Source organism: Oryctolagus cuniculus, chromosome 10 (genome assembly GCF_964237555.1).
Source record: "Oryctolagus cuniculus chromosome 10, mOryCun1.1, whole genome shotgun sequence".
Classification (NCBI taxonomy): Eukaryota; Metazoa; Chordata; class Mammalia; order Lagomorpha; family Leporidae; genus Oryctolagus; species Oryctolagus cuniculus.
In genome coordinates, this window is record NC_091441.1 from 81,883,698 (window position 1) to 81,910,641 (window position 26,944).

A 26,944-nucleotide genomic window follows, 5' to 3' on the forward strand; every position below is an offset into this window, starting at 1 on the left:
ATGGGGCTGGAGTTGGTGCTGTGGTGGGGCAGGTAAGGCAGTGCTGGCGTCCCATATGGGAGTGGAGTTCCAGCTGCTCCACTTCTGATCCAGCTCTCTGCTATGGCTTGGGAAAGCAGTAGAAGATGGCCCAAGTACTTGGGCCCTTGCAACCGCATGGGAGACCCAGAAGATTCTCCTGGATTTGGACCGGTACAGCTACAGCCAGTTGCGGCCATCTGGGGAGTGGACCTGCAGATAGAAGGTCTCTCTGCCTCTGCCTCTCTCTCTCTCTGCCATTCAACTAAGTCAATCAATCAATTTTTTTTTAAGATTTACTTTTTATTTATTTAAAGACAGAGTTACAGAAAGAGGGAGAGACAGAAGGAAAGGTCTTCCATCTGCTAGTTCACTCCTCAGATGGCCGCAATGGCTGGAGCTGCGCTGATCCGAAGGCGGAAGCCAGGAGCTTCTTCCGGGTCTCCCACGCGAATGTAGGGGCCCAAGGACTTGGGCCATCTTCTACTGCTATCCCAGGCCATAGCAGAGAGCTGGATTGGAACGGGAGCAGCCGGGTCTCGAACCGGTGCCCATTTGGGATGCCGGCGCTGCAGGCCAGGGCGTTAACCCACTGCGCCACAGCGCCGGCCCAATAAACAGATCTTAAAAAAAAAAATCAGGGATAAGCTAGCCAAATAGGTCTAAAAATAAAATAAATTAAAAGGGGGGCTTCTGAATTTGGGTCTTATACCTACCCTTTATTAGATTTCAGACTAGCTGCCTTCTGCGACTCAGTTTCCCCTTGTGCAACCCGAGATTTTACCTATGTAACCACTTAAACGTGGCGACGAAGACTAAATGAGTTCGTATTTGTGAAGGGCTTGGCACACACTCAGCATGTTGGCTGCGGTCATTTTTGTTACACGTAAAGCGCTTAGCATTCGGCGAAGTCCGAATCAACCTCTGCTCTCAGTCAGTAATTTCCGGCCTTAACACGCGTCGACAGCTTTGCACTATCTTAGCTTAGGATAAAAAAAGGAGTAGAGAGCACCACTCACCTCTCCAAACTCACTGCACCGCTCAGATGGCGAACCCCCCCCCCCCCACCTGTCTCTTTCCTGCTCCAAGGCCCAGCTCAAGCCCCAGGGACCCAGGGCTGGAACAGCGCCAGTGTCCTTACAGCGCTCCTGGCCACAAACAATTCGCTCCTTTGTCCTTGTCTGGCGACAGCGTTTAATTCCAAGCCTCAAGAGCACAGGGCTCTCAAGGCTAGGGAGAGCGCAGGTAGAAGCCCGCCAGGTCCCCGACGGCTGGCAGGGCGCTGCAGGGCGCGGCGAGCCTCATTGCCCCTGAGGCGCGCGCGCAGCGGGGTCCCGGGGGCCGCCCCGGCGCAGGGGGCCGGCCGGGCCCGCCTCCTCCCGCCCCTGCGTCTCCGCCTCCCTGCCCGCGCTCAGCCCTGCTCGCCCGCGCCGGGTTTCCTGTTTAAGATGGCGTCCCCCGTGGCAGCCCAGGCCGGGAAACTTCTGCGACGCCTAGCGCTGCGGCCCCGGCTCCTGGCCCCCAGGTCCCAGGTGAGCGCGGCCCGGCGACAGGTGCCGTGGGTAGCGGCGCCCGCCAGGGCTCCCCTCGTGCTGTGCTTCCCCCGCTGGCCCGTTCGGGCCCGGCACTTCGGGTGTGCGGCGCCCCGGGGAGTAAAAGGGACCCCGGCCCCCGGCCCCCTGGCCTCGGCTCGGGTGTGGGGCTGCAGGGCGGACGGCAGTCCCTGCCACAACCTCCCCGAGTGTGGCCGCTTCTCTCCGGAGTGGCTGACGCAGGTGGCTTCCCTTCTGGAGGTGACGGCTTCTGGCACGCTCCCAGGCGCTGGATACAAGTTTAGGAAAAGTTCCTCCGCCTGGGTTTTGGAGCGCTAGGGTTTCGTTTTCGGCTCTGCGTGGGAACCGTCTCAGCTCCGCCGCGCCCGTGGGAGACCCGTGCAGCCGCTCCATGTGGGTGCCTCGCCTCCCGCTCGGAGCTTGCAGCGGGGCAAATTTTCAGGATGGCCGAGTCGGGGGAAAAGTATGCAACAAGGAGTGAAATGGAAGGCGTGTCCGCCCCCAGCTTTCAGAGGAAAATCAGTCCTGTCAGCGAAAGGCTTTGGTGGTCTCCTTACTTATGGAGAATGGAACAAGGAGGGCGGGGGTGGGCGCTGCAGGGTGAACTTGGCCTTCAGTGGGTTTTACCTTCTGCAGAGGGCATGCATCATATTAGCGAGAAGGGCTTCGTGGGCACTTTGGAGTTGGTAATGACTCAGAGAAATCGCTGGATCCCTCAACGCCTTGATGTCTGTAGGTCACCTCCCTCCCCTTGAAAAAAAAAAAAAAAAGGACATTCTGGGGGCTCAGCCGAGGCAGAACGACCTTGTCCATTTCCCCATTTTTAATTGGCAAATTATCACTCATGCAATTTTAATCAGGATATGCGTAGTATAGCTTTAAAGAAAAATTAAAAAGTAGCACCTAATGATTTTTGAGTTACTCTAAAGCTTGGGTTAATTATGACATCTGTGCGATTCTTTTTTTTCCTTCCCTCTCATTTCCTGACTTACCATTTCTCTGTTATTGTTAATGTAAATTTAAAAGGTGCTAATCCTTATTACTGTAATGTCCTTAATAGGCACTTGACAGTATGGTGGGGTAGCAAAAGGAATGCAGGTTTTGTCTAATTAAAATCACTAATAACTGTTTAATAGAGTAAGGAGAGTAGCTCCAGGTGCTCAAGTCCTATTAATTATTTGAATGTTACAAAAAAAAAAAAAAAAAAAAAAAACACAAGAACTAAAGTGCTAACTATCAGCATAGAACTGAATTGATGAGGAAGAGAGAGCCCAGGGCAGTAGGAACTGGAGAAGGTAATCATTGTGCAGAGAAACCTAAAATGCAGAATGTTTAGCTTCCGTGTATTTCTTCCCTAGCTAAGCAATGAGACCCTAAACTCAACACTCAAGAGAGAGTGGTTGGGCAGACACGTCCTTGGTTTATCTAGAAGACTGGATGAAAAACTTGGTTATCTTTCTCTGCTGATGACTTTGGTTTGCATTCCTGTGCATGGTTTGCATTCCTGTAAACACAAGGCTTAGGAGATGAGAATGGTTTTCTAAAGATAGGAACTGTACGCAGTGTCCAAGAACTGGAAATGGGAATTAGTGAGTATCTGGTCCAACCACGTCACTTCCTGGGTGTCAGACGTAAGGCCTGTGTGTTCAAGGTTACAGAGCTTCTGTGGGAGAGCAGATTCCAGAGTGAAGTTTATTTGTGAGTTTCCATTGCAGCTGACTGTTGCCTGGTGAGCGTAGGTCTCTTAGGAAAATGGGTTTTGCCAACATCGAAGTTAATCTGTATAACCAGCAGTGACCATAGAACCTCCAAGTCACGAGCACACTGTTGCTTTCTTTCTTCATGTACATCTATGAATTGACAATGAAAATAGATTAGGTATTGCTCGTTTGGGTGTAAGGAACTCTTCTCAAATTCTTGGGTGCTTCTTAATCTCTGCTCTGTGTAAGTCTGATTTGATATTGGGCCTGCCTGGCCCCTTGTCCATAGCAGACATTACCCTTGAACATGGCCCACTTTCCCTGGGAAACTGAGCACTGAGCATCCTCACCACGTGTCTCAGAAATCTGTCTGCTCTTGGCCCAGACCTACTTTCTATCAGGACTTGTGAAAAGCCGTTGCATATACAGAGATAGAAGACCCAGGTTCTGCCTTGAGAAATAGCTAATTGGCCTCACAGAGATACACATAGGATGACACTTGGTTTATTCCCTCCCAGTGGTCACATGGATGCATACCACATGTTCCTGATGTGTAATGTTATGATGGTGCTTCTTGCCTTTCAGCTTCCGCTCTTCTCTGTCTTGACAGCTATATTTTTAAAGGATTCACCTTAATCATTTTTTATTTTTACACACACACACACACACACACACATATATATTTTTTTTTACTCAGCCCATGCCATCTGACAGAACTGTTCCAGGTCCTGAGATTTGGAGGTGGTGAAAGAGTTAGGCAGCCTTTGAGTGTTCATTTGTTTATCTGCTGGTTCACTCCCTAAATGCCCACAATGGCGAGGGCTAGGCCAGGCTGAAGCTGGGAGCCAGGAGCTCAGTCTGGGTCTCTGAGGTGGTGGCGGGAACCCAACCACTTGGGCCATCGTGTGCTATTTCCCAGGATCCGCATTAGCAGGAACTGGACCTCAGGAGCCAGAGGCAGAACTTGAACCAGGTTCATGTGATGATTTAACGGGGTAGGGGAGAGCAAAATGACTCCAGCCAGTGACAGGCCGTGAAGTGAGTTGTTACATACTGCAGGGTGAGTGCATAGGGGAACTGAACTTGACAGAGTGGTGTTTTTGGTTTTGTTAAATTTTTAAATTAAAATATGATAGCACAAATGCTAAAAAAATATGCATATTGTAGGTGAGCGGCTGAATGATTCTTGTGAACCAAACATACCCCAGCAATGAAAGCCAGGTCATGAAAATAATCATTGAACAGCAACCTGGAGGCCCCTGGTGTTCGATCCCTTCACTATCTCTGCCTCCCAAAGGATAACCCATCCCGGAATTATACCATACACTGGTTTTGTTGTTGTTGTTGTGTTTTTTTTTTTTTTTTTTTTTTTACATTGTCTATGTGGAATTAAACATTATACATAGACCTGCACAATATTATTCAATAGTATATTTATGAGTTCCTACATATGACCCTTTTTTGACATTTGAGTTAGGGCCTGAGTGAGAAAAGCAGCCAGCCAGGTGAGAGTTAGGGAGAGAGTGTATTAGACACAGCAGAGAGCAGGTGCGAAGGCACTGAGGTAGAAATGAGCTCAGGATGTCTGGACACTTAGAGGGAAAGTGGCAGAGGATGAGGTCTGAGAGGTGGACAGAGGCCAAATCATGTGGCGACTTGCAGGGCTCTGGTAAGGAGTTTTTTTTTTTTTTTTTTTTTTTTTTTACTTTTTTGACAGGCAGAGTGGACAGTGAGAGAGAGAGACAGAGAGAAAGGTCTTCCTTTGCCGTTGGTTCACCCTCCAATGGCCGCCGCGGCCGGCGCACCGCGCTGATCCGATGGCAGGAGCCAGGTGCTTCTCCTGGTCTCCCATGGGGTGCAGGGCCCAAGCACTTGGGCCATCCTCCACTGCACTCCCGGGCCACAGCAGAGAGCTGGCGTGGAAGAGGGGCAACCGGGACAGAATCCGGTGCCCCGACCGGGACTAGAACCCGGTGTGCTGGTGCCGCAAGGCGGAGGATTAGCCTAGTGAGCTGCGGCGCCAGCCTATCTGGTAAGGAATTTTTAAGGGTTTGTTATTATTTAACACTTATTTATTTATTTGAAATTCAAAGTTACAGAGAGATTGGGAGAGACAGAGACAGATCTTCCATCCACTGATTTATTTCCTACATGGCCGCAATGGCCAGGGCTGGGCTGAGCCAGGCCAAAGCCTGGAGCCAAGAGCTTCTTCCAGTTCTCCCAAGTGGGTGGCAGAGGCCCAAGCACTTGAACCATCTACTGCTGCTTTTCCCAAGCCATTAGCAGGGAGCTGGATTGAAAGTGGAGCAGCCAGGACACAAACGGTCCATATGGAATGCCAGCATTGCAGGCAGCAGCTTTACCTGCTATGCCATGATGCTGGCCAGAGGAGTCTTTAAGGGTTTAGAGTAGTTAAGTGAGTTGCCCAAAATTATACAGTTAGTGAAAGAGCAGCTAGGTCTTAATCCTACTCTTGATCTTAGCCAAAAGGCCAAGAAGTGATAGATTATAATCCTGGCCCTGGCTGCCAAAGCCCAGATATTTAATTACTATCCTGTAGGTACTCCCTGTTATACATCTGGGCTAGGCTGGCTTTGGGATGTGTAGCAGAGTGATGTTCAGTGAACACTGCGGTGAAAGCTCCAAGTCTTCCCAAAGACACGGATCCTGGAAGACAAGGGCCATGTTGCCGTATCCAAATAAGCCGCCAGTTGAACTGGGTGCTGTGATACTTTGCCATGTTACAGAACATGGCCCCACCACAGTGGGTCAGTCTTTGGGGGAAATCGTGGCTGGGGCGCTGTAATTCCCAGCACAGTGCTGCTGCCCTTTCTGAGGGTTCTGGGTGAAATTCACCACGCTCTGCTGGCAAAGGCGTGGGCCTCGTGGGAGGCGCTCGCTCCCAGGCCCCCAGCTTGAGAAGTGCTTTTGTGTGGTTCCCTCGGACACCCAGAGCTTCTGTCCGGGAACTTAAGAGAACACTGGGGATTGAAAGGGGAAACTGCTTAAACCCATGCCCCATGCCCCTGTCGTCGTGTCCTTCAGAAAGAATCCCCCCTTCCTTAATTTGCTGCTGCTTCCTGAAGTGGGAGGGCAGTGATGGATGCGTGGCTCTTAGAAGTGAGGGTGTCAAGGTTATGTACAAGTCCTTATCAGCGAAATGAGGCTGCGGAGTCTGCTTTGGAAGTTGTGATTTACCTGTAACTGCGCTCTTGCCTAGAAGAATAAATATCTGGACTTTTTTCCTGTTCTTTGTTTAAGTGAAGTACAGCTGCAATTTCAGCTGTTAGAAAAGGGAAGTCGTCTCAAATAATTTAGATGCCAAACTGCTGACCTTTTGTGTAGGGTAGACCTCTAAGTGATTGCTGGTGTCCTGAAAGGGTTTTGCTTCGTGTAAATGAAGCCTTTCTTTGACGGGTGTGTGCACAGACTCACAGGAGAGAGAGCTTTGCTGTCTTTGGCCCCTGGTTTGGTTCTGCAGGCAAAAAGCCCAGAGAGTTCCTGAAATACGTCGTGTTTGGAGGAGGAAGAGAAATTTAAGAAGTAACCTGAGATCCTTTGTCCTTCACCTCTCTTGACTACTCTGTCTGGAGTTGTCCCTCCATGCAGCTCTTTCTGTTACTTCATGGGAAAGATTTGCCTGACAAACTTAGGAGAGTGGTATATGTTGGAACAAGTGATACAGTCAGAATACTCATGAAATTTGGGAATGAATCCCAGGGTTTTGTCTGGTGCAGAAGGTGGGGGGGTTGAGGAAGGCGTTCCAGTGGAATGATGGCGTGCGTCTCCTGTGTACAATTAGTGTGGGGAAGGGAGAGGTGAAGAGTGGCAGGAGCTGAGGGATGGTGGTGATCTTCTAGGTGACCCTGGAGGATTAGTGGGGCTGCAGAAAACTGAGAAATCAACCTGGCTTCCAATTCCATAACTGAAAATTGAACGAATGTCTTTCATTTAGCAAGTATTTCCTGAACGCTTATTGTTTGCCCAGCGCCATATTGCCCAAAGGCACAGAACATATTGATTTAGCTTTTCACAGAATACCCAGTGTGTAAGAGAATATTCATCAGGTCCTTGTATTTAATAAATATGACTGAGTGAGTGGAGGGAGAGACACAGAGAGAGGTTACTCGGCCCTTGCACTCACGTCCCTCACAGTCTAGAGGCAAAATTCGCATGTAAACCACGATAATGACACTGCCACCCATGAGCGCTGTGGTCTCGCTGTGAGCTCACACTTCTGAGAGACTGTGGCAGCACTGGGCCTCTTGCTTTTCCCTCTGTCTGAAGCACTGTTTGCTCTGACCTCTGCCTGTCCCTCAGTTCTCTGATTGAATATGAGTTCTTCAGATGGGCCTGTGTCCGATGGTCTTAGCTGATGCTCTCTTTTTAGGGACTATTCTCTTGCTCTCTTGTGCTTCATTGTATTCTGTAACACTTGCCCTACCGGGTGCTTTTTGTTTGTGGTCTGTCGTCTTGCTTCTGCGTTCAATGAAATGATTTTTCTTTAACGATTTATTGATTTATTTGAAAGGCAGAGTCAGAGTGAGAAGGAGAGACAGAGAAAGATCTTCCATCCTCTGGTTCACTCCCCAAATGGCCGCAGTGGCTCAGATTGGGCTGTGCTGAAGCCAGGAGCCAGGAGCTTCTTCCAGGTCTCCCACATGGGTGCAGGGGCCAGAGCACTTGGGCCATTCTCAGCTGCTTTCCCAGGCATATCAGCAGAGAGCTGGGTCAGAAGTGGAGCAATTGGGACTCAAACAGGTGCCCACATGGGATGCCAGCTCCGCAGGTTACCTGCTATGCCACAGCGCTGGCCCTGAAGATTTTTCTTATGCACTGCTGTCTCTTCCGCTGTCCTCACTGGATGTCCTGACTGGATGCTAGAGTCTACATGATTGAGTGGGGTACACAGAGGAGGGAGAGGCAGGTAAAGAACAGGAGAAGTTGAACAGTGATTTAAATAATTTAGCAAGGCAGGGAGGAAGGCAAAAACATTAAAATAATAGTTCTATTCATTGGGCTTAGTTTATGGCAAGCTTTGCTGAGTGCTATCTGCACATTTCTTGAACTCTTATAGTATTACTGCGATGGACGTTGTACTGTCTTCCTGTTTCATATAAAGGATTAGACACACAGGGAAGTCCTATCGTAACTTGCTTAAAATCGCAGTGCCAGGAGTCCCTGCCTGCCTGGTGCTGATAAAGCACTTAGGCTGTTAAATCATTAATCTGTGTTGCTGGAGGATCCCATTTAGGTGAGCCGTCAGTTGCACTGCTTGCTTACTTTTCTCCTTTCTTTGCCCTTGAGTGACAGTCACCTTTGGTTATTTGGGCTTGTGCTGACTTGGGTGCCCTAATCAGCAATACACAGTTGGGCTCATACCCAATTCCCTCTTTCTCTGCCTTTGGAGTCTGGGAAAGAGTAACAGAGGGGTTTAAGGGCATGAGCTCAGGGGTCAGATTTACCTTTGTTCAAATTCTGTATCCCGTGTTCTTGTTTTGCAACCTGGAGCAAATTATGGAACTTAAGTGAGCCTCAATGTGCTGTTCTCTGACAAAGGGGTTAGTTCTTACAGGTGTTTGCAAAGATTGAATAAAAAGTTACCAAGACTCTTGGCGTGATGATTGAATGGTGGACTCAGAATGATTATTTCTCTTATACTGAATTTGAAGCTGATTTTACTTGCCTGTTTTCATTTTTTAAACTTCACTGAACTAGAATAATTTTCCTTTCCCAGATTCAGTAAACATTTATCACATGCTGCTGTCTTGGGGTTATGCCCTTGTTGGTGCCTCTGTGTGTTTTATTTTGCTTAATCCTTGGAATAGCCCTGTGAGACGGAGGTGATTATTCCATTGACATGTGGGGACTTGAGGCGCAAGATGAGAAGGCCTGCCTCCTGGGCTCTGGTTGTCTTTAGGATCCCACAGATGGGATGAAAGTCTGGTGAGGCCCAAGGTGGCAGTGGGGAGGGGCATTCTGGGAGCCCACCTACACCATCCTGGTTGTTGCTTGTTCCAGAGCCATTTGCACATAGCAGTGTTGACTTACTATTGGTGGCTTCTGGACTTGATGTACACCAGAGATTTGAGATGATGTGAGAGGCCAACCCGGCCGTAGCCTGTGCTGTCTGGCTTCTGCAAAGCACTGCCCCCAGGGTTTCCGGAATAGTGGAGAAATTGTGGTATTTCATTGCCTTTGCAGAGTTGGACTTGAGGTGATGGTAACCGAGGAAGGAGTTTCTGGTATTCTGAGTTTAGAATTTGGTCAGTGTACTCAGTATGTGGCCAGCTTTACTCTAGATAGAAATGATCTCAAAAGACTAGCATTTAGGCATTGACCATAAAAGCGTAGATTTTGAACATTTGTCTACAAATTTGTTTTTTATTTTAAAATTGGAGGCATTTGGTGTAGTATATAAATTGATGTTGGTGACATGGCTAATGGCAGGACACAAGGGCTAGGTGTACATAATGTTCTCTTTGTGGATGCGGTGTGGAGAAGGTTGGAGGAATCCAAGACTGGGGATCATTGGGGAGACTTTTGCACTTGTTCAGGCTGTGAGTCACTATGTCAGGGTGCACAGGCGTAAACCAGGACCAGAACCCAGCTGTCTGGGTTTAAATCTTACCTTCAGGCTTTTAGTTTTATGATCTTGTGGTAATCACTTAGATATTGTATCATGACACATTTTTTTCCCCCTTTCTCACTTTTCAACATCTTTGGTAGCTGAATGTGATTTTATTTTTTTTGGCAGGTTGTTTTTACTTTTCACCATCCAAACATAAATATTTATAATTGGAGAAAATGAGGGTGACCATGTACTTTTTCATCCAAATCAGGTCACTTTTGGTAGTGAACCTGAGCACCCATGAATCATTAAACTGCGGCAACAGATGGAAGCTAAGACTGATCCTGGGAAACCGGATGTGTAGCACTCTTAACTAAGGTGGATAAACTCCTAACAGTGGGGACTGCAGAGAAAGACTGGTGTCATTGAAGAAGGAATGGCTGTGGCTGGAGCTGTGGCATAGCTGGTAATGCCTGCAATGCCAGCGTTCTATACGGGCACTGGGTCCAGCCTCAGCTATTGCACTTCCAACCTGGTTCCCTGCTCATAGCATGGGAAAACAGCAGAGGATGGCTCAAGTGCTTGGGCCCCTGCCACCCGCGTAGGAGACCTGGATGGAGTTCCTGGCTCCTGACTTCAGCCTGGCCCAGCCCCAGCCATTGCAACCATTGAGGGAGTGAGCCAGTGGATGGAAGACTGAGCTCTCTGTCTCCCTCTCTAACTCTGCCTTTCAAATAAATAAATAAATCTAATAAGAATGAAAGAGAATGGACGGGAGCTGTGATTTCATTACTGGCATCTCATATTCTCAGCCGTATGGTGAAAAAAAAAACAAAACAGTTCTGTTTACTACTGTCCCTGAGCAGAAAGGGTGTGAGCAGCTACTCTGGGTGTGAATGGCCCTTGCTCGTGGAGCCATGTACTCCGTCCCTGTGCCTAGGTGTTCTCTGGACGTGTTTTCAGGGCCTCAGGAAAAGAACGTGCCTCTCAGAGAAGAGAAGCAGGAAAGCATGTGAATGTGCCAGGTTTCCAGGGCAGTAGCAAGAGCTTTCCCAAGCTCCCAGTGTGCCTGATCCGACAGCAGTGACGTCCAGGGCCCCGCTGGAATGGTGCATTCTGGATCATTTATTCACTTCCTGTCTTTCGGTTGCTTACTAAGGCCTCTTTGGTTGAAAGAGACCTGCCTGGACTTATCTCAAGGGGGAAGAAAGGGCTTGCTGAAAGGGAAATGTTCTAGAACTCAGGATTAACTGCCCTTGGTGTTGGCTTCCTCTGTGTCCTTTTGTACTGTTAACAGGTCACTTAGGATAATGTCTCTTTGTGACTTGTACCTGCATGTGACTTCTTGTGGCTGTCCGTTTCCATACCTATCGCAGCCCCCGACACGTTGCCCAGGGTTTGCTGCTTCCCAGAAGTGTATAGTTGTAATAACAAGAGAGTCTCTTTGGTCTTGCTCATTCTTTTGTCCTCTCTTTTGGGTCACCAGCCCACCGAAAGGCAGGCTAGTTTTGCATAAGGTGTCCACCCCTGTCTTCCACCTGTGGCTGAGCTGGGGCAGTGTATGGGGAAGAGCAGCGCTGTGGCTCTGGGTGCAGTACTGGTGGGGTGGCCTGATCCATTTAGGATGCTGTCTTCCCTTCTTCACGAACTGTTGCCCACCTGCCTGTCTTCTTTTCTCTTTTCCTAAATGCCAGAAAAATTCCCCTTCACTTTTCTGATCTCAGCTGAGTCCGCTCACTGCAGAGTGGAAGGTGATGGTGATGGGCCTTGTTTTAGACGGCTTTCTTGTGATCATAGTGAGTGGGAACATCGATCCCACTCCCCTCTTGAAGCCACTCATTCATCCAGGTAGTCAGGTGAGTGTTTCCAAGTCGGGCATGGACCGCAGGTTCGTCCAGGTTTGGGTTACCTCTTCATTCTTGCTTGGAACAAGCCAGTGAGTTGAAATGGCCCAAGTTCTCTGTTTCTTAGCCGGAAGCAGGAGGATCTGTCTGGGCCCCACTGTGGCTGCTCACTAAGCGGCTCCCCTGTTGGGCAGGGCTCCTTTGGAGTCACCTGCAGAAGCTTCTGGCTCGCTCAGGTGGCTTTGGCTCCTGCACCAGACCCTGCTGCAGTCCAGTGGGGCAAAGGTTGTGGGGTTCATCCCACTCAGACCATTAGTAGGGTGACTATATATTTTAATCCCTAAAACTGGGACACTTTGAGTAATCATACTTGGAGAGTAGATGTAAACCAGGACTGGAATCAATCGGACTGGGTTCCAGTGTTTTTGTTTTTGTTGAAAGATGTGTCTTTGTGTCTCTGTTCATGTTTTTTTTTTTTTTTTTTTTTTTTTTTTAAGTTTATTTTATTTGAAGTTTTGGATGGAGTGGGAGGAGGGGGGAGAGGGAAAGGGACAAGGAGGGAGAGAGAGAGATCTTCTGTCCACTGGTTCACTCCCCAAATGCTTGCAGCAGCCAGAGCTGGACCAGGTTGAAGAGAGGAGCCAGAAACTCAATCCAAGTCTCCGATATGGGTGGCAGTGATCCAAGAGCTTGAGCCGATCATCTACTGCCTTCAGAGAACACGTTAGCAGGAAGCTGAATCAGAGCTGAAAGCGGGACTTGAACCCAGGCCCTCCCGTGGGGGATGCTGACATCCCAAGTAGTGGCGTGTCCTGCTGTGCCATGAGACCCACCCCATCGGTTCCAGCCTTGATTTCAGTGCTTTGTAGATTTGTGGTTTGGGGAAAATTTCTTGCATACTCTATTGTAAGGCTTACTGTTGAATTTTTTTCAACATCTCTGAAATGTGGATGTCTTTTATACTTTGTGCCATAAACTCTTTGGCAGGTTTTTCCCCAATGGCACATAGCAATGGTGAATCTTAGAGTTGTTAGCTTTGAAAGTTTCATGACTCTTCACTTCCCTGTGCCTCAGGTTCCTTATCGGCAAAATGGGGAGAGTCACAGTACCCACTTCAGAGTTGTCCTGCACGTGTGATGGGCTTCTGCATGTGTCGCCTTAGTGTTGTGCCCTGAAAGAGCAACGGATGTTAGTTAATGGTTTCAGGTTTATTATCACTAAACCAGGTGTGAGTAGGCCTGTGTTTTCAGAAACAGCCTCCTTTGATGTTTTCCCCGCTTTCACTCCAACTGCCCTCAGCCCAGGAACTTGGAAGGGGGATTAAGTTCAGAGCAGGGAACTGGAAGGGTCAGGCGCCTTATGTGTGCTTCAAAGTGGAAGAATCAGAAGGACTTTAGGGAAAAGAATTTTCTTGCATCCACAGCATTGAATACAAATGGAGATCAGCATGTATGATTTATCAAAGAAATATGCACTTTTTTCCCTACTGAATCTTCACATGTTTTTTTATTTTAAATGTTTGTTTGTTTATTTTTATTTGAGGGCAGGAGAGAGAGATTGACTGATTGATCTTCCATCCTTGTTCACTCTTCAAATATGCACTATACTCAGGACAGGGGCAGGCCGAAACCAGGAGCTAGGAACTCTGGTGTCCCCCATGGGTGGCAGGGATCCAAGAACTGGAGTCATCTGCTGTTTCCTGAGATGCATTAGTAGGAAGCTGGATCAGAAGTGGAGGAGCCAGAAATTGAACCAACACTGTGATATGGGATGTGGCCATCCCAAGTGGTGGCTTAATCCGCTGCCCCACAACACTTATTCCAAATTGACATTTTTATGGGAAAGCTTTAAAGTTTTGCTTTCTGTCACCATTTTCTGCTTGCATGGTAAGCATGCATGCTCCTGGTAAGGTGTTCTGAGGGGAGTCCAAAAAGTGCATGGAAAATGTAAGTTTATTTTGTTGCAAAAAAGTTCAAATTCATTATAGTTTTTTTTTTTTTTTTGGGGGGGGGGGGCAGGCACTGTGGCACGGTGGGTTAACACCCTGGCCTGAAGTGCCAGCATCCCATGTGGACACTGGTTCTAGTCCCGGCTGCTCCACTTCCGATCCAGCTCTCTGCTGTGGCCTGGGAAGACAGAAAATGGCCTGAGTCCTTGGGCCCCTGCGCCTGCATGGGAGACCTGAAGAAGCTCCTGGCTCCTGGCTTTGGATTGGCGCAGCTCCGGCTGTTGCGGCCTTCTGGGGAGTGAACCAGCGGATGGAAGACCTCTCTCTCTTCCTCTCCTCTCTCTGTGTAACTCTGACTTTCAAATAAATAAATCTTTAAAAAAATCTTATTTTTGTTTATGTGACAGACACAGTTACAGAGAGAGGTAGACATGGAGAGAGAGAGAGAGAGAGTGAGAGAGTGACAGAGTGTCTTCCATCCGTTGGTTCACTACCCAAATGGTTGTAATGGCTGTAATTGAGCCAAACAGAAGTCAGGAGCCAGGAGCTTCCTCTGGGTCTCCCATGCTTGTACAGGGGCCCAAGGACTTGGGCCATCTTCCACTGCTTTCCCAGGCCATAGCAGAGACCTGGACCAGAAGTGGAGCAGCTGGGACTCAAACCAGCGCCCATGTGGGATGCTGGTACTGCAGGCTGCGGCTTTAACCTGCTGGCGCCACAGTGCCAGCCCCATATAGTTTTTTCGTAATATGTGTTTTTAGGAATTTTTAATGTTTCAGATTTTTTTTAGATTTATTTTATTTATTTGAAAGTTACAGAGAGAGGTAGAGACAGAGAGAGAGGTTTTCCATCCGCTGGTTCACTCCCCAGATGGCCGCAGTGGCCGAAGGTGCACTGATCCGAAGCCAGGAGCCAGGAGCCAGGAGCTTCTTCTGGGTCTCCCACACAGGTGCAGGGGCCCAAGGACTTGGGCCATTTCCACTGCTTTCCCAGACAATAGCAGAGAGCTGGATAGGAAGAGGAGCAGCTGGGACTAGAACTGGAGCCCATATGGGATGCCGGCGCTTCAGGTCAGGGCGTTAACCTGCTGTGCCACAGCGCCGACCCCTCTAATTTCTTGAACCAAAATACACTCAAGTTAATTTTAAGACCGTTGTTATACTGCCTGTACTTTGAAGGACTCATTTGAGTTACCTTTGAAAGGAAGAGGGGAAAAGTTCATTTAATATGCACTTCATTTCATGGTTCTTTAATAAGTAATCCAGGAGGCAGTGTTGTATCATAGTGGTAGAGCAGGTGAGGCTGCCATCTGTGGTGCTGGTGTCCCACGTGGGCACTGGTTGATTCCCTGCTGCTCCACTTCTGATCCATACTCCTGCTAATGTGCCTGGAAAAGCAGCAGAAGAGGAAGATGGCTCAAGTTCTTGGGGCCCTGCCACTCTTGTGGGAGACCCAGAAGAAAAACTCCTGGCAGGGAGCAGGCATTGTGGTGCAGTGGATTAATACTCACAGTAATGCCTGCATCCCATATCAGAGTGCCTGGGATCCAGTCCTGCTTCTGCTTCCAAACCACCTTCTTCCTAATGTCCAGGAAGTGGCAGATGACAGCTCACGTACTGGTCCCCTGCCATCCATGTGGGACACCCAGATGGAGTTCCTGGTTCCTGGCTGTTGATGGCATTAGGAGAATGAACCAGTGGATGGAAGATCTGTCTCTCTGTCTTTCCCTCTCTCTCTGTCATTCTGCTTTTCAAATAAAGACATAAATAAATAAAACTTAAAAATAATAAAAATGGTGCAGAAGTATTGAAAGGCTGGGTGTTGAGCCAGGTTGTTTGAAACGCAGGTGGGGGAACTTCTGACCAGTCCTGGGGTGGCTGGGCCTCGGGATGCTCTTAGGATTGGAGTATTCTGTCCAAAGCTCACCCAGAGCACATGTGAGTGGAATAGATCCTTCCTTCTCTGTTTGAGTTTCGTTTATCGTGAGGCTTTTATGACTACATTTATATAAAATATTTTAACACGGGGGAAACTATAAGTTAGCTTTCATGTGAAGACACAGAAAAGTACTCTTTCCTTCTTTTTCAAAGTTTCCCAAGTAAGCGTATCTAGTGACCGGATTTCACTTTTCTTCACGTTGGTGCTGTATCCGTAACACCGTGCTTACAGTAATCCGTGAATCACGGTGCTGCTTTCTGGCAGACACTGTTCTGTGCTAAAGGATGAGTCCGTTTCTCCCGACCTACTTCAGAGTCTGTTTAGATCGGAGAGGAATCCCTTTCCTGGAAGTTTAGACTTAAGTAAGCAGCTTTGTCATCATTGAAGCCAAATTAATCATTAATGCAGAGCAGCGTTCCTGTCATGGGATTTTGGGGTGTGGAGGGAGGGTAGAACTGCTGTACTGACTGATTCGAAGTTTGGACTAACAGATGCTTTTTATGTCTCAGAAACAGGATTTTTTCTTCCAAGTCTACTCAAAGTACTGAAAATACAAATGTGTACAGTCTTTTAAATGTAAAAGTTTGTGATTTTGTATTGTAAAATATATATAATACGGAAATGACCATTTTAACCATTTATCATTTTCACTGTTCTCTAGCATCGAGTGTGTTCACGTACTGTGTCACCAGCATCCCTTTAATCATCTTCCCCAGCTAAAACTCCACCCCACTAAACACTGAGCCCTCCCTTCTCTTCCTCCCTGTCCTAGCAAGGCAACCCCTCCGCTACTTTGAGCCTCCGAGTTTTGCTACTTTAGGAACCGCATCTAATTGAAATCAGAATCTCTGCCCTTTTGTGGCTGGCTTTTTTGTTTCTTAATGTCTTCATAGTTCATCTGTGTTATAGCATATGTCAGAATTTCCCTCTTGTTTTTAGACTGAATAATTCCACCGTGTGTGTATATATACATATATATCCATGTATATATTTTATTCCATTATTCCATAAATATGTGTGTGTATGTATTTCTGCTTTGTTTATTCATCTGTCAGTGGACACGGGTTACTTCCCTGTTTTGCCTATTGGAAATAATCTTGCTCTGAACCCGAGTGTCCAAGGAATGTATGTTTTATGATAGCTTTTACTAGAGTAAAAATGTCAGATGTAAGTTTGCATTATATTTTCAGTCTCCTTTGTCCATTAAGAAATGAAGAAATACTTTCCTGATACTATTCTGTCAACTATTCATAGTCGTTTATTTTTCCAGTGGGTATTTGTTAAGGGCACCAAAGGAATACTGGTAGGCCCAGCAGGCGGTGGGTTTTGGAGAGTTTGGGGACAGGAGACGTGAACTTGCTGAGAAACGGGAGGTTACAGTGGGGTGTGTCTGGCTGCCCACGTCTCTGGTGGCTCGGCAGCACTTTGCCCTGGACTCACTGGCTCATCAGCGGTTAGTAATGTCTGGAGAAGATGCAGGGCATGTGTGAAACCATTTGTCTGCCATTTATCTGTCATGCACATTCTGGGCCTTGGTGCTCTGATGGGAGAATTCTCACGACAATGCTAGGAAGGAGTCATTATTATTGCTGTTGCTAAGCCCACATTAAAGAGAAGCAGACTATGGGACAGAGACCGTAAGCAACTTCCCTGCTGTCACAGCTGTGTTCTCCACACGCTGGGCTTGTGAATTATGCCTGTTAGGGGTTGAATTGGGTCCCCTCCCAAAATTCCTGTGTTGAAGTCATTAACTCCAAGTTCATCAGAATATGACTGTATTTAGAGACAGAATTTTTTTTTTTTAAGATTTACTTTTCTCTCTCACTGTCCACTCTGTCAAAAAAAAAAAAAAAAAAGTCACAGGCTGGGTGCACGTCTAGTCTGTGGCCAATTACCTCAGGCTGGGTAATCTATAAAGGAAAGACAGTCTATTCCTCCGAATTCTGGAAGCTGGCCCACTGTTAAGGTGGTGGCATTCAGTGAGGGCCTTTGTATGGTGTCATACAGGCCATCACAGGACCAGAGGTGGCAAGAGCTTCTGAGTTCGGGTCTCCCCATTTACTTACTTACTTACTTTCTTTCTTTCTTTCTTTTTTTTTTTTTTTTTAGATTTATTTTATTTATTTGAAAGATAGAGTTACAGAGAGAGAGGTCTTCCATCCACTGGTTCACTCCCCAGAGGGCCGCAATGGCCAGAGCTGCACTGGTCCGAAGCCAGGAGCCAGGATCTTCTTCCAGGTCTCCCACGTGGGTGCAGGGGCCCAGGGACTTGGGCCATCTTCTGCTGCTTTCCCAGGCCATAGCAGAGAGCTGGATCGGAAGTGGAGCAGCCAGGTCTAGAACTGGCACCCAGATGAGATGCCAGTGCTTCAGGCCAGGGCTTTATCCCACTGCACCACAGCGCCAGCCCCCATTTTCTTATTTTTAAAAGATTTTATTAGTTCTTTAACTTATTTGAAAGGCAGAGTTTCAGAGAGAGAAATATAGAGATGGAGAGAGGGAGAGAAAGAGAGGGAGAGATATCTTCTATCTGCTGTTTCATTCCCCACGTGGCTGTGAAAGCTTGGGCTGGGCCAGGGCGAAGCCAGGAACCAGGAATTCCAGTCGGGTCTCCCAAGTGAGTGGTAGGGGTCCAGAGCTTTGGGCCATCATCCCCTGCCTTCCCAGGAGCATAACCTGGAAGCTGGATCAGAAGTAGAATATCCAGGATTATGGGATGGGGTGGTCCCGGGCCATGGTTTAACCTGCTGTGCCACAAAATCAGCCCCTTTGTGCTTTCCTTTGGAAGCCACTATTCCCATCATGTCCCCCACCCTGCCCCCCACCATGACTTTATCTAACCCTAATTTCTCCAGAGGCCCCACCTTCAAGTACCACCACCATAAAAATTGAAGATTAAGTTTCCAGTGCATGAACTTCTGAAATGTTCTAGAAATATATCAAACAGTCAATAGAAATTGGAATAAATACAGAGCCTATTCATACAAATGTGTCAATTCTGGTATTTTTCACTTTACTTTTAAATGAAAAAAAAAAAACCCTCATTATTTTTAATCTCCCCTAGTTTCTAACCATTCTGTTTATTCAGACAGCCCATCCAAGGTTAAACAAAAAGACCTACAGGTTTAATACCTGTGCTGCAAGCCTTTTGAAAAACAGTTCCGTAACTTAATCGAGCTGATTCTGTAATCAGAAATATAACAGCAAACACCATATTTCTTTGGTAGTATGAAGTTGGAATTTAAGAATAATCAGCATGCAATCAAAAGCTGATTATACATGAACAATAATGAATTTTAAAGTAAAATCACTTCTGAGGGTTATAATAATAACAACAACAACAACAACAACAAAAAACGTGGGAGGGGGCAGTAGCCATAGATGAGAAAGAAGAGTGATAACAAAGAGTCTGGTTAAGCTAGTAAGCAAACAGTGGATGAGAGTCAGCCAGCAGTGGTGTTTAAAGAACTTTGGGGAGAAGTTCAGGACACATTATCATAGGCAGAGCTCAGTATACACCGTTTTATAGTCTTCTGCCTTTAGTTCACCCTTTTAGCAAGTACATTTGAGAACTTCAAATGAGCTCGGGACATTTTTAGACAGCAGGGATCTAGAGCACACCATATTCTATGTTGATGTCCATTTCCCACTAGAAAGAAGGTTGAGATTTCATCTCTGTTTTTTGGGTGACGTGTTGTTCAGAAAGGAGAGCAAGAGAGTGTGGGTAATGTGTGGCACCCGGAATTAGGATTGTTGGGGAAGTAGTCACCAGTGACGTGATAGTGAATTCAGAGGAAGGTGAGAGGGTGAGCTGTGGAGGAGTCTGGGGAAGAGTGTTCCTGGCCGACAGAGCAAGAAGTGCAGAGGCCCTTAGATGGGGGCTCTGTGCCTGGTGTTGGGTAAGAAGCAGCCAGTGTGTTTGGGAGGGAACGAGAGGAAGGAAGCGCTAGGAGAGATGGGCAGTTGGCGTGTGTCCATGGAGTTACCAGTATAGTGTGTTGTGTTTTTATTGCCAAGTAGTATTCCATACTCTGGAGGTATCCTAATTTAACTATCCACCTGTTGAGGGATGTTTTGGTTGTTTCCAGTTTTTGGTTATGAACCATTACATAAAGGGTTTAGCATAGATATAAATTTTTATTTTTCTGGAATCAGTGCACAATTGTACAGTTGTACAATTGCTGGGTCATATTTTAAGTGTGTAATCTTTTTTTAAAAATATATTATTTATTTAATTTGAAAGGCAGAATGACAAGAAGGATATCTTGTGTCATCAGGTGGACCCAATAGACAGAGCTGGACAAGGCCCTGGAACTCTATCCAGGTCTCCCATATGGATGACAGAGCCCAAGAACTTGATCCTTATTCCTCTGCCTTCCCAGACCCGTTAGCAGGGAGCTGGGTGGAAAGCAGAGCACCTGGGGCTTGAACTAGCCCGTGCAATGCCGGCATTGCAAGCAACAACTTAAAAAGGCCCCTGAATTTAAAAACTACCAAACTTCTTACTTTTCAGAGCAGCTGTTCCATTTTGTTCCAACAGTATCTTAAGAGAGATCCAGTTTTCCTGTATCCTTGTCAGCATTTGATACTATCACTTTTAAAAATCATAGTTGTCCTAATTGATGGATGGCAATATCTCATTGTAATCTTCGTTTACATTTCCCTAATGGCTAGTGACCTTGGACATCCTTTTATGTGCTCATTTAACATCTGCTTGTCTTCATTGTATTGTTTATGTCTTTTGTCCATTTTCTGATTGAATTCATTTTTTACTGTTGAATTTTGAAAGCTCTGAGATGTCCTCAAGAAGTTCACAGAAAACGAATAGTTTGAAAAAAAGAACTGCATGAATTTCAAAAATTTTTACACTGAAATAAACATCTTTTTAAAAGATCTTTCATTTTTTTATTTGAGAGGCAGAGAGCTAGATAGAAGACGACAGACAAGCAGAGACACCTCCCGTCTGCTACTTAACTCCCCAAATGTCCGTTATGACTCTGGGCTGAGGCCAGAGCCAAGAGCTGGGTACTTAGTCCAGGTCTCCCAAGTGAGGGGCAGGAGCCCAACTACTTGAGCCATCACTGCTGCCTCCTGGGGTCTGCATTGGCAGGAAGCTGGAGGTAGGAGCTGGAATTGGGAATTGAACTCAGGACCAGCAAGGTGGGAGATGGGCATTTGATGGCTAGTCCAAACACCTGCTCCCCTATTTCTGCAAGCTTAAGTACCTTCGTAACTTCTTGTCATTAGTCGTTGGTTAGATGTGTGTTCTGAGGACACTTTTTCCCAGCCTGTCGCTCGTCTTTTTGTCTTAACTGTGTTTTTCACAGCATAAAAGTTTTAAATTTTGAGGAAGTACAATTTATCCATTTATTTGTTTGATAAATCAGGATTTTACTCTAAGAACCTTTTTTTTAAAAGATTTATTTATTTATTTAAAAGTCAAGAGTTACACAGAGAGAGGGGAGGCAGAGACAGAAGTCTTCCATCCACTGGTTCACTCCCCAGAAGGCTGCAACGGCCGGAGCTGCGCCAATCCAAAGCCAGGAGCCAGGAGCTTCCTCTGGGTCTTTTCACCCAAGTGCAGAGGCCTGTGGACTTGGACCATCTTCTGCTTTCCCAGGCCATAGCAGAGAGCTGGATCAGAAGCAGAGCAGCAGGGACTAAAACCGGCACCCATACTGATGCTGGCATTGCAGGCGGTGGCTTTACCCACTACGCCACAGTGCCAGCCCTGTCTAAGAACTCTTTAACAAGCCCTAGGTCCACAAGATTTTCTCTCACGTTATCTCTTAAAGGTTTTAGTTATACACATACATCTTTCCATTTTGAATTACTATTAATATAAGGTATGAGGGTAGAGTTGAGATCAGTTATTTGGCCTGTGGCTATCTGGTTGCTGTAGCGTCATTTGTTAAAAAGGCTGTCTTCCTCCATTGAATTGATTTTTTTGATCTATTTGAAAGGCAGGAGCGAGTGAGTGGGAGGGTTCACTTCCCAGATGCATGCAACTGCAGGGACTGATCCAGGCTGAAGCTCAGAGACAGGAACTCACTCTTGCGTTTCCCATATAGAGACAGGGACCCCAAGTAATTGACCCATCAACTGCTTCCTTCCAGAGTGTGCATTCTCGAGAAGCAGGAATGGCAAGTGGAGCTGGGACTTGAACCCAAGCCCTCCAGTATGGGCTGTGCACATCTTAACTGTCGTGCCAAATACCTGCTGTTGCTGAATTGATTTTGCTTAGAAAGTTTTACCTCTTGGTGGCATTCTAGGATTTTAGAACTGGTAGGCATCTCTGACATCTCTTAGGTGATAAAGCCATTGAACTGCAGGGAAATGCGTTGTGGAAGACCAGCTTTGCTACATTGGTCAGTGCTTTCAACTTCCTGTCCAGGACCCAGCCACCTTCTGCTTCTAGGTCAGTATGTTTGAGCCTTACGATATATTTTGTTTTTGAGGTAAACTCCGTGGTTAGGTGCCTTTATTCCGCATCACTTGGGTTGTAAGACGTTTCTGAGTTTAAGAGCATTTGAGATTCTGAAAAGAAACATTGAACATTTAGCTTAATATTCCTATGAAGTTCTTGATCCATCTGCATTAAAAAGAATATTACTCTCAAAACTTGATGTTTTGGTGAAATCAGCTTCCATAAATTTCTGTTTATAAGGTTTCTTGCTATAGATTTGCAGCGTAATGGACCACAGGACTATGGAAAGTGTACCCATCAGTGATAATCTTGGTACCATCTATATAGCATGTTGATCAAGTAAAACATGCTGAAATGGGTTTGTGTGGTTGGTGGTAACAGACTTGTTTCAGCTTCCTTTCTGTGGGCCTCCTAGGAAAGAAACTGACAGAAGCTCAAGGTTTCCCTGACTCTAGATTTCCACATGGAGGTTCTGATTCTGCCTCCGTGGTGGTTAATTGAGAATCAGGACCATAGTGGACTTTGGCACTGACTCAGTCCTAACACAAAAGCCAAGGCTGTTTTGCCAGTGTGGGCAATGAAAACTTGTGTGTGGTCACCAGGAGTTGAAATCTGTGGGGTTTTTGCTTTAATACTAGAATGTGGGTGTTATACAGAATCAAATTCGTTTTCAAGACTTTATTTAAATTCCTGAGTTCCTGTATTTATTTGAAAGGCAGAATGACAGCAAGAAAGAGAGAGAGAGAGAGAGCACAAGCGAGCGAGAGAAAGAAATCTTTCATCTGTTGACTGACTTCATTTCCTGCATTAGCTATGCCTGGGCAAGACAGAAGCTGGAGTCAGGAACTCTGTCTCTTTTTTGTGGGTGACAGGAACTCAAATACTTGGGCCGTCATCTGCTTCCTCCCAGGTGTATTAGGAGGTAGCTCCATTGGAAGCAGAAGGGGATTTGGTCCCAGGTGCTCCAGTATGAGGTGTAGGTCTCCTAAGCAGTGCTTTCGTCCACTGCAGTACAATGCTTGCCCCAGACCACTAAGTTTTAATCCTAGCACTGGCCTTGTCAGGTCTTCGTGGTGGGGCAGGTTCCTCAAACTCTTAGAGCTATAAAGGGTAATGAGATGGTAGGAGATGGTAGTGGTGGTGATAGTTTTAATAGTATGAGTTGTTTCATTAGTAATGACAGCAATAGTACTTTTTGTCTTTTTGTTTAGTAAATTGAACATACAGATTTAGTATATCACTTTTACATATGAGTGTGCTGTCAGGTGGGATTATACACAATAGCAAACTCTATCACTTAGTATGAATATAATAACATAAAACCACCATATTCTGTGTTCTAATTTATTCAAGCAGTAGAGAGAGAAGGTGAGACAGAATGATCCTATCTACTGGTTCATTCCCCAGATGCCCACAATGGCCCAGTCCTGTCTGGGCCAATTGGGCTCCAGCTGGGAGCCAGGAACTTAATCCAGGTTCCCCCTCGTGAATTGCAAGAACTCAGTTATATGAGCCATCAGCTCTGCCTCCCAGGGTCTGCATTAGCTGGAAGGTAGAGTTAGAAGTGGGATCTGGGAATGAGCCTAAGTCATTCTGATGTGGGATGTGGGGTGTGGATTTTTTAGAAATGGTATTTCTTTATTTTTTCTTTCTTAAGGTTTATTTATTTATTTGAAAGGCAGAATCACAGAGAGAGGGAGAGGATGAGAGACAGAGAGATCCTCCATTTGGTTTACTCCCCAAATGACCGCGATGGCCAGGGCTGGACCAGGCTGAAGCCAGGAGCCTGTAACTCCTTCCAGGTCTCCCGTGTGGGTGACAGGGGCCCAAGTACTTGGGCTGTCTTCTTCTGCCTTCTCAGGTGTATTTGCAGGGATTGGAAGTGGAGCAGCCCGGGCTTGAACTGGTAACTTGTATGGGATGCTGGGATTGCAGGTGGAGGCTTAACCCACTGCACCACAAGGTCGGCCCCAAGATGTGGATATCTTAACCAGTGTCATAACTGCTAGCCTAGTGACTTCATCCTTTCCCTAAAATCCTTACGTTCGATGCTGTCCTCTGAATCAGCAGCAGAGTGTTGTGGAGAACAGTCTGGCTGCCACACTGTATTCCAGCCTGCTGTGGGCCTACTGCTCTTCTCTCCTCCTGCCTGTGCACACGTGTGCAAACACAGCACCCCCGCCTTCCACCCAGTGTCCTTAGCATGCTGGACCTTGAGGTCCCCTATAGCACTGGGCTTGGGTGTCCTTGTGCGTTTGCTTTCTGTTCCTCTACTGGCAGTGCCTTTTGCTGGCATCTCTCCGTGTCATCTTTAACATGCAGTTCCCCCAGTGTGCATTTGAAATGTGCACTCTTTCTCACTGTTCTCATTCTCCTTCTCTCCATCTGTGGCCCAGTCTCTTCTGTTTGCATCTCCAGTATCGAGCACGCAGCAATTCTGTAGACTGTACCTGCCAAGGTACTGGTTCACAGAGGCTTACATTTCATTGAAGGCAAGAGTTTTTGGCTTTGATGAACGATTAGTGACTTTAAATTATCCAAGACAAAGTTTGGGATAGTATCTTCCGAATTTGAAAAGTTGAAAGAATAATTTTGTTCTTGACTTAATGAAAAAGTGCCCATGAATAACTGATAAAAATTTAATTGAGAGAATAAACGGATATTGCTTCCAGACATCCCCCTGTCCCATGTGGAAAACCAATTACTTCACCCTTTTACCTGAGGAGTTCTTTAATCAGTGTGATTTGAAATAGACTCTAAGGGGGAAGTTCAGATTGGATGGTTTAATACCTGTTCTTCAATTTCAGGGCTGGGGAGTCTTGTGCTGTACCTCCACTTGGCATTTCGTTTCTGTTTCTTTTTTTAAAACATAAAATATAATTGTATTCAAGTTATATAAATTAGAGTGTATTTTCAGAAAGAAAAAAAGTAACATGTCAAATGAATTGCTTTCAGAAAAGTTATTCTTCTTCTAATAATTCAAAATTATATTAACATAAAAAGAATTAAAAATTGCTATTTTCATAAAAGTTAATTACAAATCTTGTAAATCAGCACTACACATTTCACACCATGTGCATGATAGGCATTTTATGTCATATATGTTATTTACGTATATAAATTTAAGAGTGATTTGAATGGTTTAATATTGTTCTTTTCCATATTATTTTTATTTATTAGCCTGCTTTTCACTGTGTTAGAATTTGTTGTACTAAATGACAATATCACAAATAAATGGCACAGTAGGAGAAACTTTGAGTTCTAATGTGAGGTCAGCTAAGTAGAGAAGAGAATATTTGAATTTCTTGTTTTGTGGTTGTTACTACAGTACTAATCTTAGCTTTATATTTAGGTTCCAGAGTTTACCTGGTGGCTACTGGTGTTTCACTTCATTTTATAGCATGAAATTAAGAAACATATTACTCAATAAGAAACTACTTAAGAATACTGCAGACCCAAATTCTGTCCTTGCTAAAATATTTCATTTATTTGCATTTGAGAACCTGATTATTTCAGGGAACTCCTTTTTTAAAATATTATTTATTTGAAAGGCAGATAGACGTAGCTCTCTGGTCTGCTGGTTCACTCTTCAAATGACCGCAACAGCTGGGGCTAGATTGGGCTGAGTCCAGGAGCCAGGAACTCCATTCAGGTCTCCAACATGGGGTGGCAGGGACTCAGCTAGCTTAGCCGTCACCTGCTGCCTCTCAGAGTGCACGTAGGTAGGAAGGTGGGATCGGAAGGAGCCTGGGCTTGAGCTGAGGCACACTGACGTGGGATGTGGGAAGGAGCATCTTAATCACTCGGTCAAATGCCTAGAGAAACCCTTGGATCAAAAAACAAAGCAAAGCAAAACAAAGCAAAACAAAAAAAACCTTCCTTTTTATTTTGTCACTTTCTGGATACTTTATGTGTCCTTGCTGTCTTTTTCTGTCACCTGTTAAGTTTTTATTATCCATCTCAAAATAGGATGTCTGGAGATTGACAAGTAGCAGTGGACTTTATAGTGAAGCTTCAGTTCTCCTAGGGATTTGTGAAGATTCTTCTAAAAGCTGTTTTTGAAGATGAATATTTCGAGGGTACTGAGTGCCTAGCATAAAATAACCGGTATAAAAATGTTGTCTTGAGGGGCCGGTGCTGTGGCTTCCCAGGTAAAGCCACCACCTGCGGTGTCGGCATCCCATAGGCGCCCCAGTTGAGTCCCTGCTGCTCCACTTCTGATCCAGCTTTCTGCTATGGCCTGGGAAAGCACTGGAAGATGGCCCAAGTCCTTGGGCCCCTACAGCCCCACGGGAGACCCAGAAGAAGCTCCTGCCTCCTGGCTTCTGATTGATGCAGCCATCTGGGGAGTGAACCAGTGGATGGAAGATAGACCTCTCTCTCTGTCTCTCTGCCTCTGCCTCTCTGTAACTCTGCCTTTTAAATAAATAAATAAATCTGAAAAAAGAAAAAAATTGTCTTGGTGGGAAAAAAAATTTGGTTATCAGATGTTTTAGGTATTTGATCAAAAACAAATGGAATTATATTTTTGCTAATTTTATTTCTGACTTCTGAAATTCATCTTGCACTTACCACAGAAAGCTTGGAAAATATGAAAGTCCTCATGATCACCTGTAACCGCCAGCCATCAAGAATGATTGTGTAGAACTTTTCCTTGTTTTGCATCCCTGTGCATTATAGATGTGCTAGTAGTTTCTTTTAAATAGAATTAGGATCACTAATTAGATAATTTTGTTTGTTGTTTCCCTCACACTTGACATTAAATCAGGAGTGTTCACCTGTGCAGTACACATTTTTGCCAACATTGACTTCTGATGCCAAAGCATTTGGAGGCATTGAGGGCTGCACTGACATAGATAGCCTCATTTGATTTGTTATTTCCTTATTCGTAGACATTTATGTTGTTTGTAAAGTTGCACTGTGTTAATTTTTTTAAAGATTTATT

The 26,944-nt window shown here is 45.9% G+C and overlaps 1 protein-coding gene and 1 long non-coding RNA gene across 2 annotated transcripts in view; one reads left to right on the forward strand and one right to left on the reverse strand.

The window, feature by feature from the left end:
- Positions 1 to 300: 300 nt before the first annotated feature.
- On the reverse strand, positions 301 to 1,346 carry LOC138844082 (uncharacterized). Its single transcript, XR_011379487.1, has 3 exons — positions 1,160 to 1,346; positions 735 to 1,001; positions 301 to 641 (listed from the first exon to the last, which is right to left on the reverse strand). It is a non-coding gene; the product is annotated as an uncharacterized lncRNA (long non-coding RNA).
- A 39-nt stretch (positions 1,347 to 1,385) lies between these two features.
- Positions 1,386 to 26,944, forward strand: part of SUCLG2 (succinate-CoA ligase GDP-forming subunit beta) — a 296,898-nt gene continuing 271,339 nt past the window's right edge. Inside the window, exon 1 of the mRNA XM_002713297.5 lies at positions 1,386 to 1,550. Coding sequence (XP_002713343.1) covers positions 1,467 to 1,550 — 84 coding nt within the window. The 5' untranslated portion in view covers positions 1,386 to 1,466. The remainder of the gene's footprint in view (positions 1,551 to 26,944) is intronic.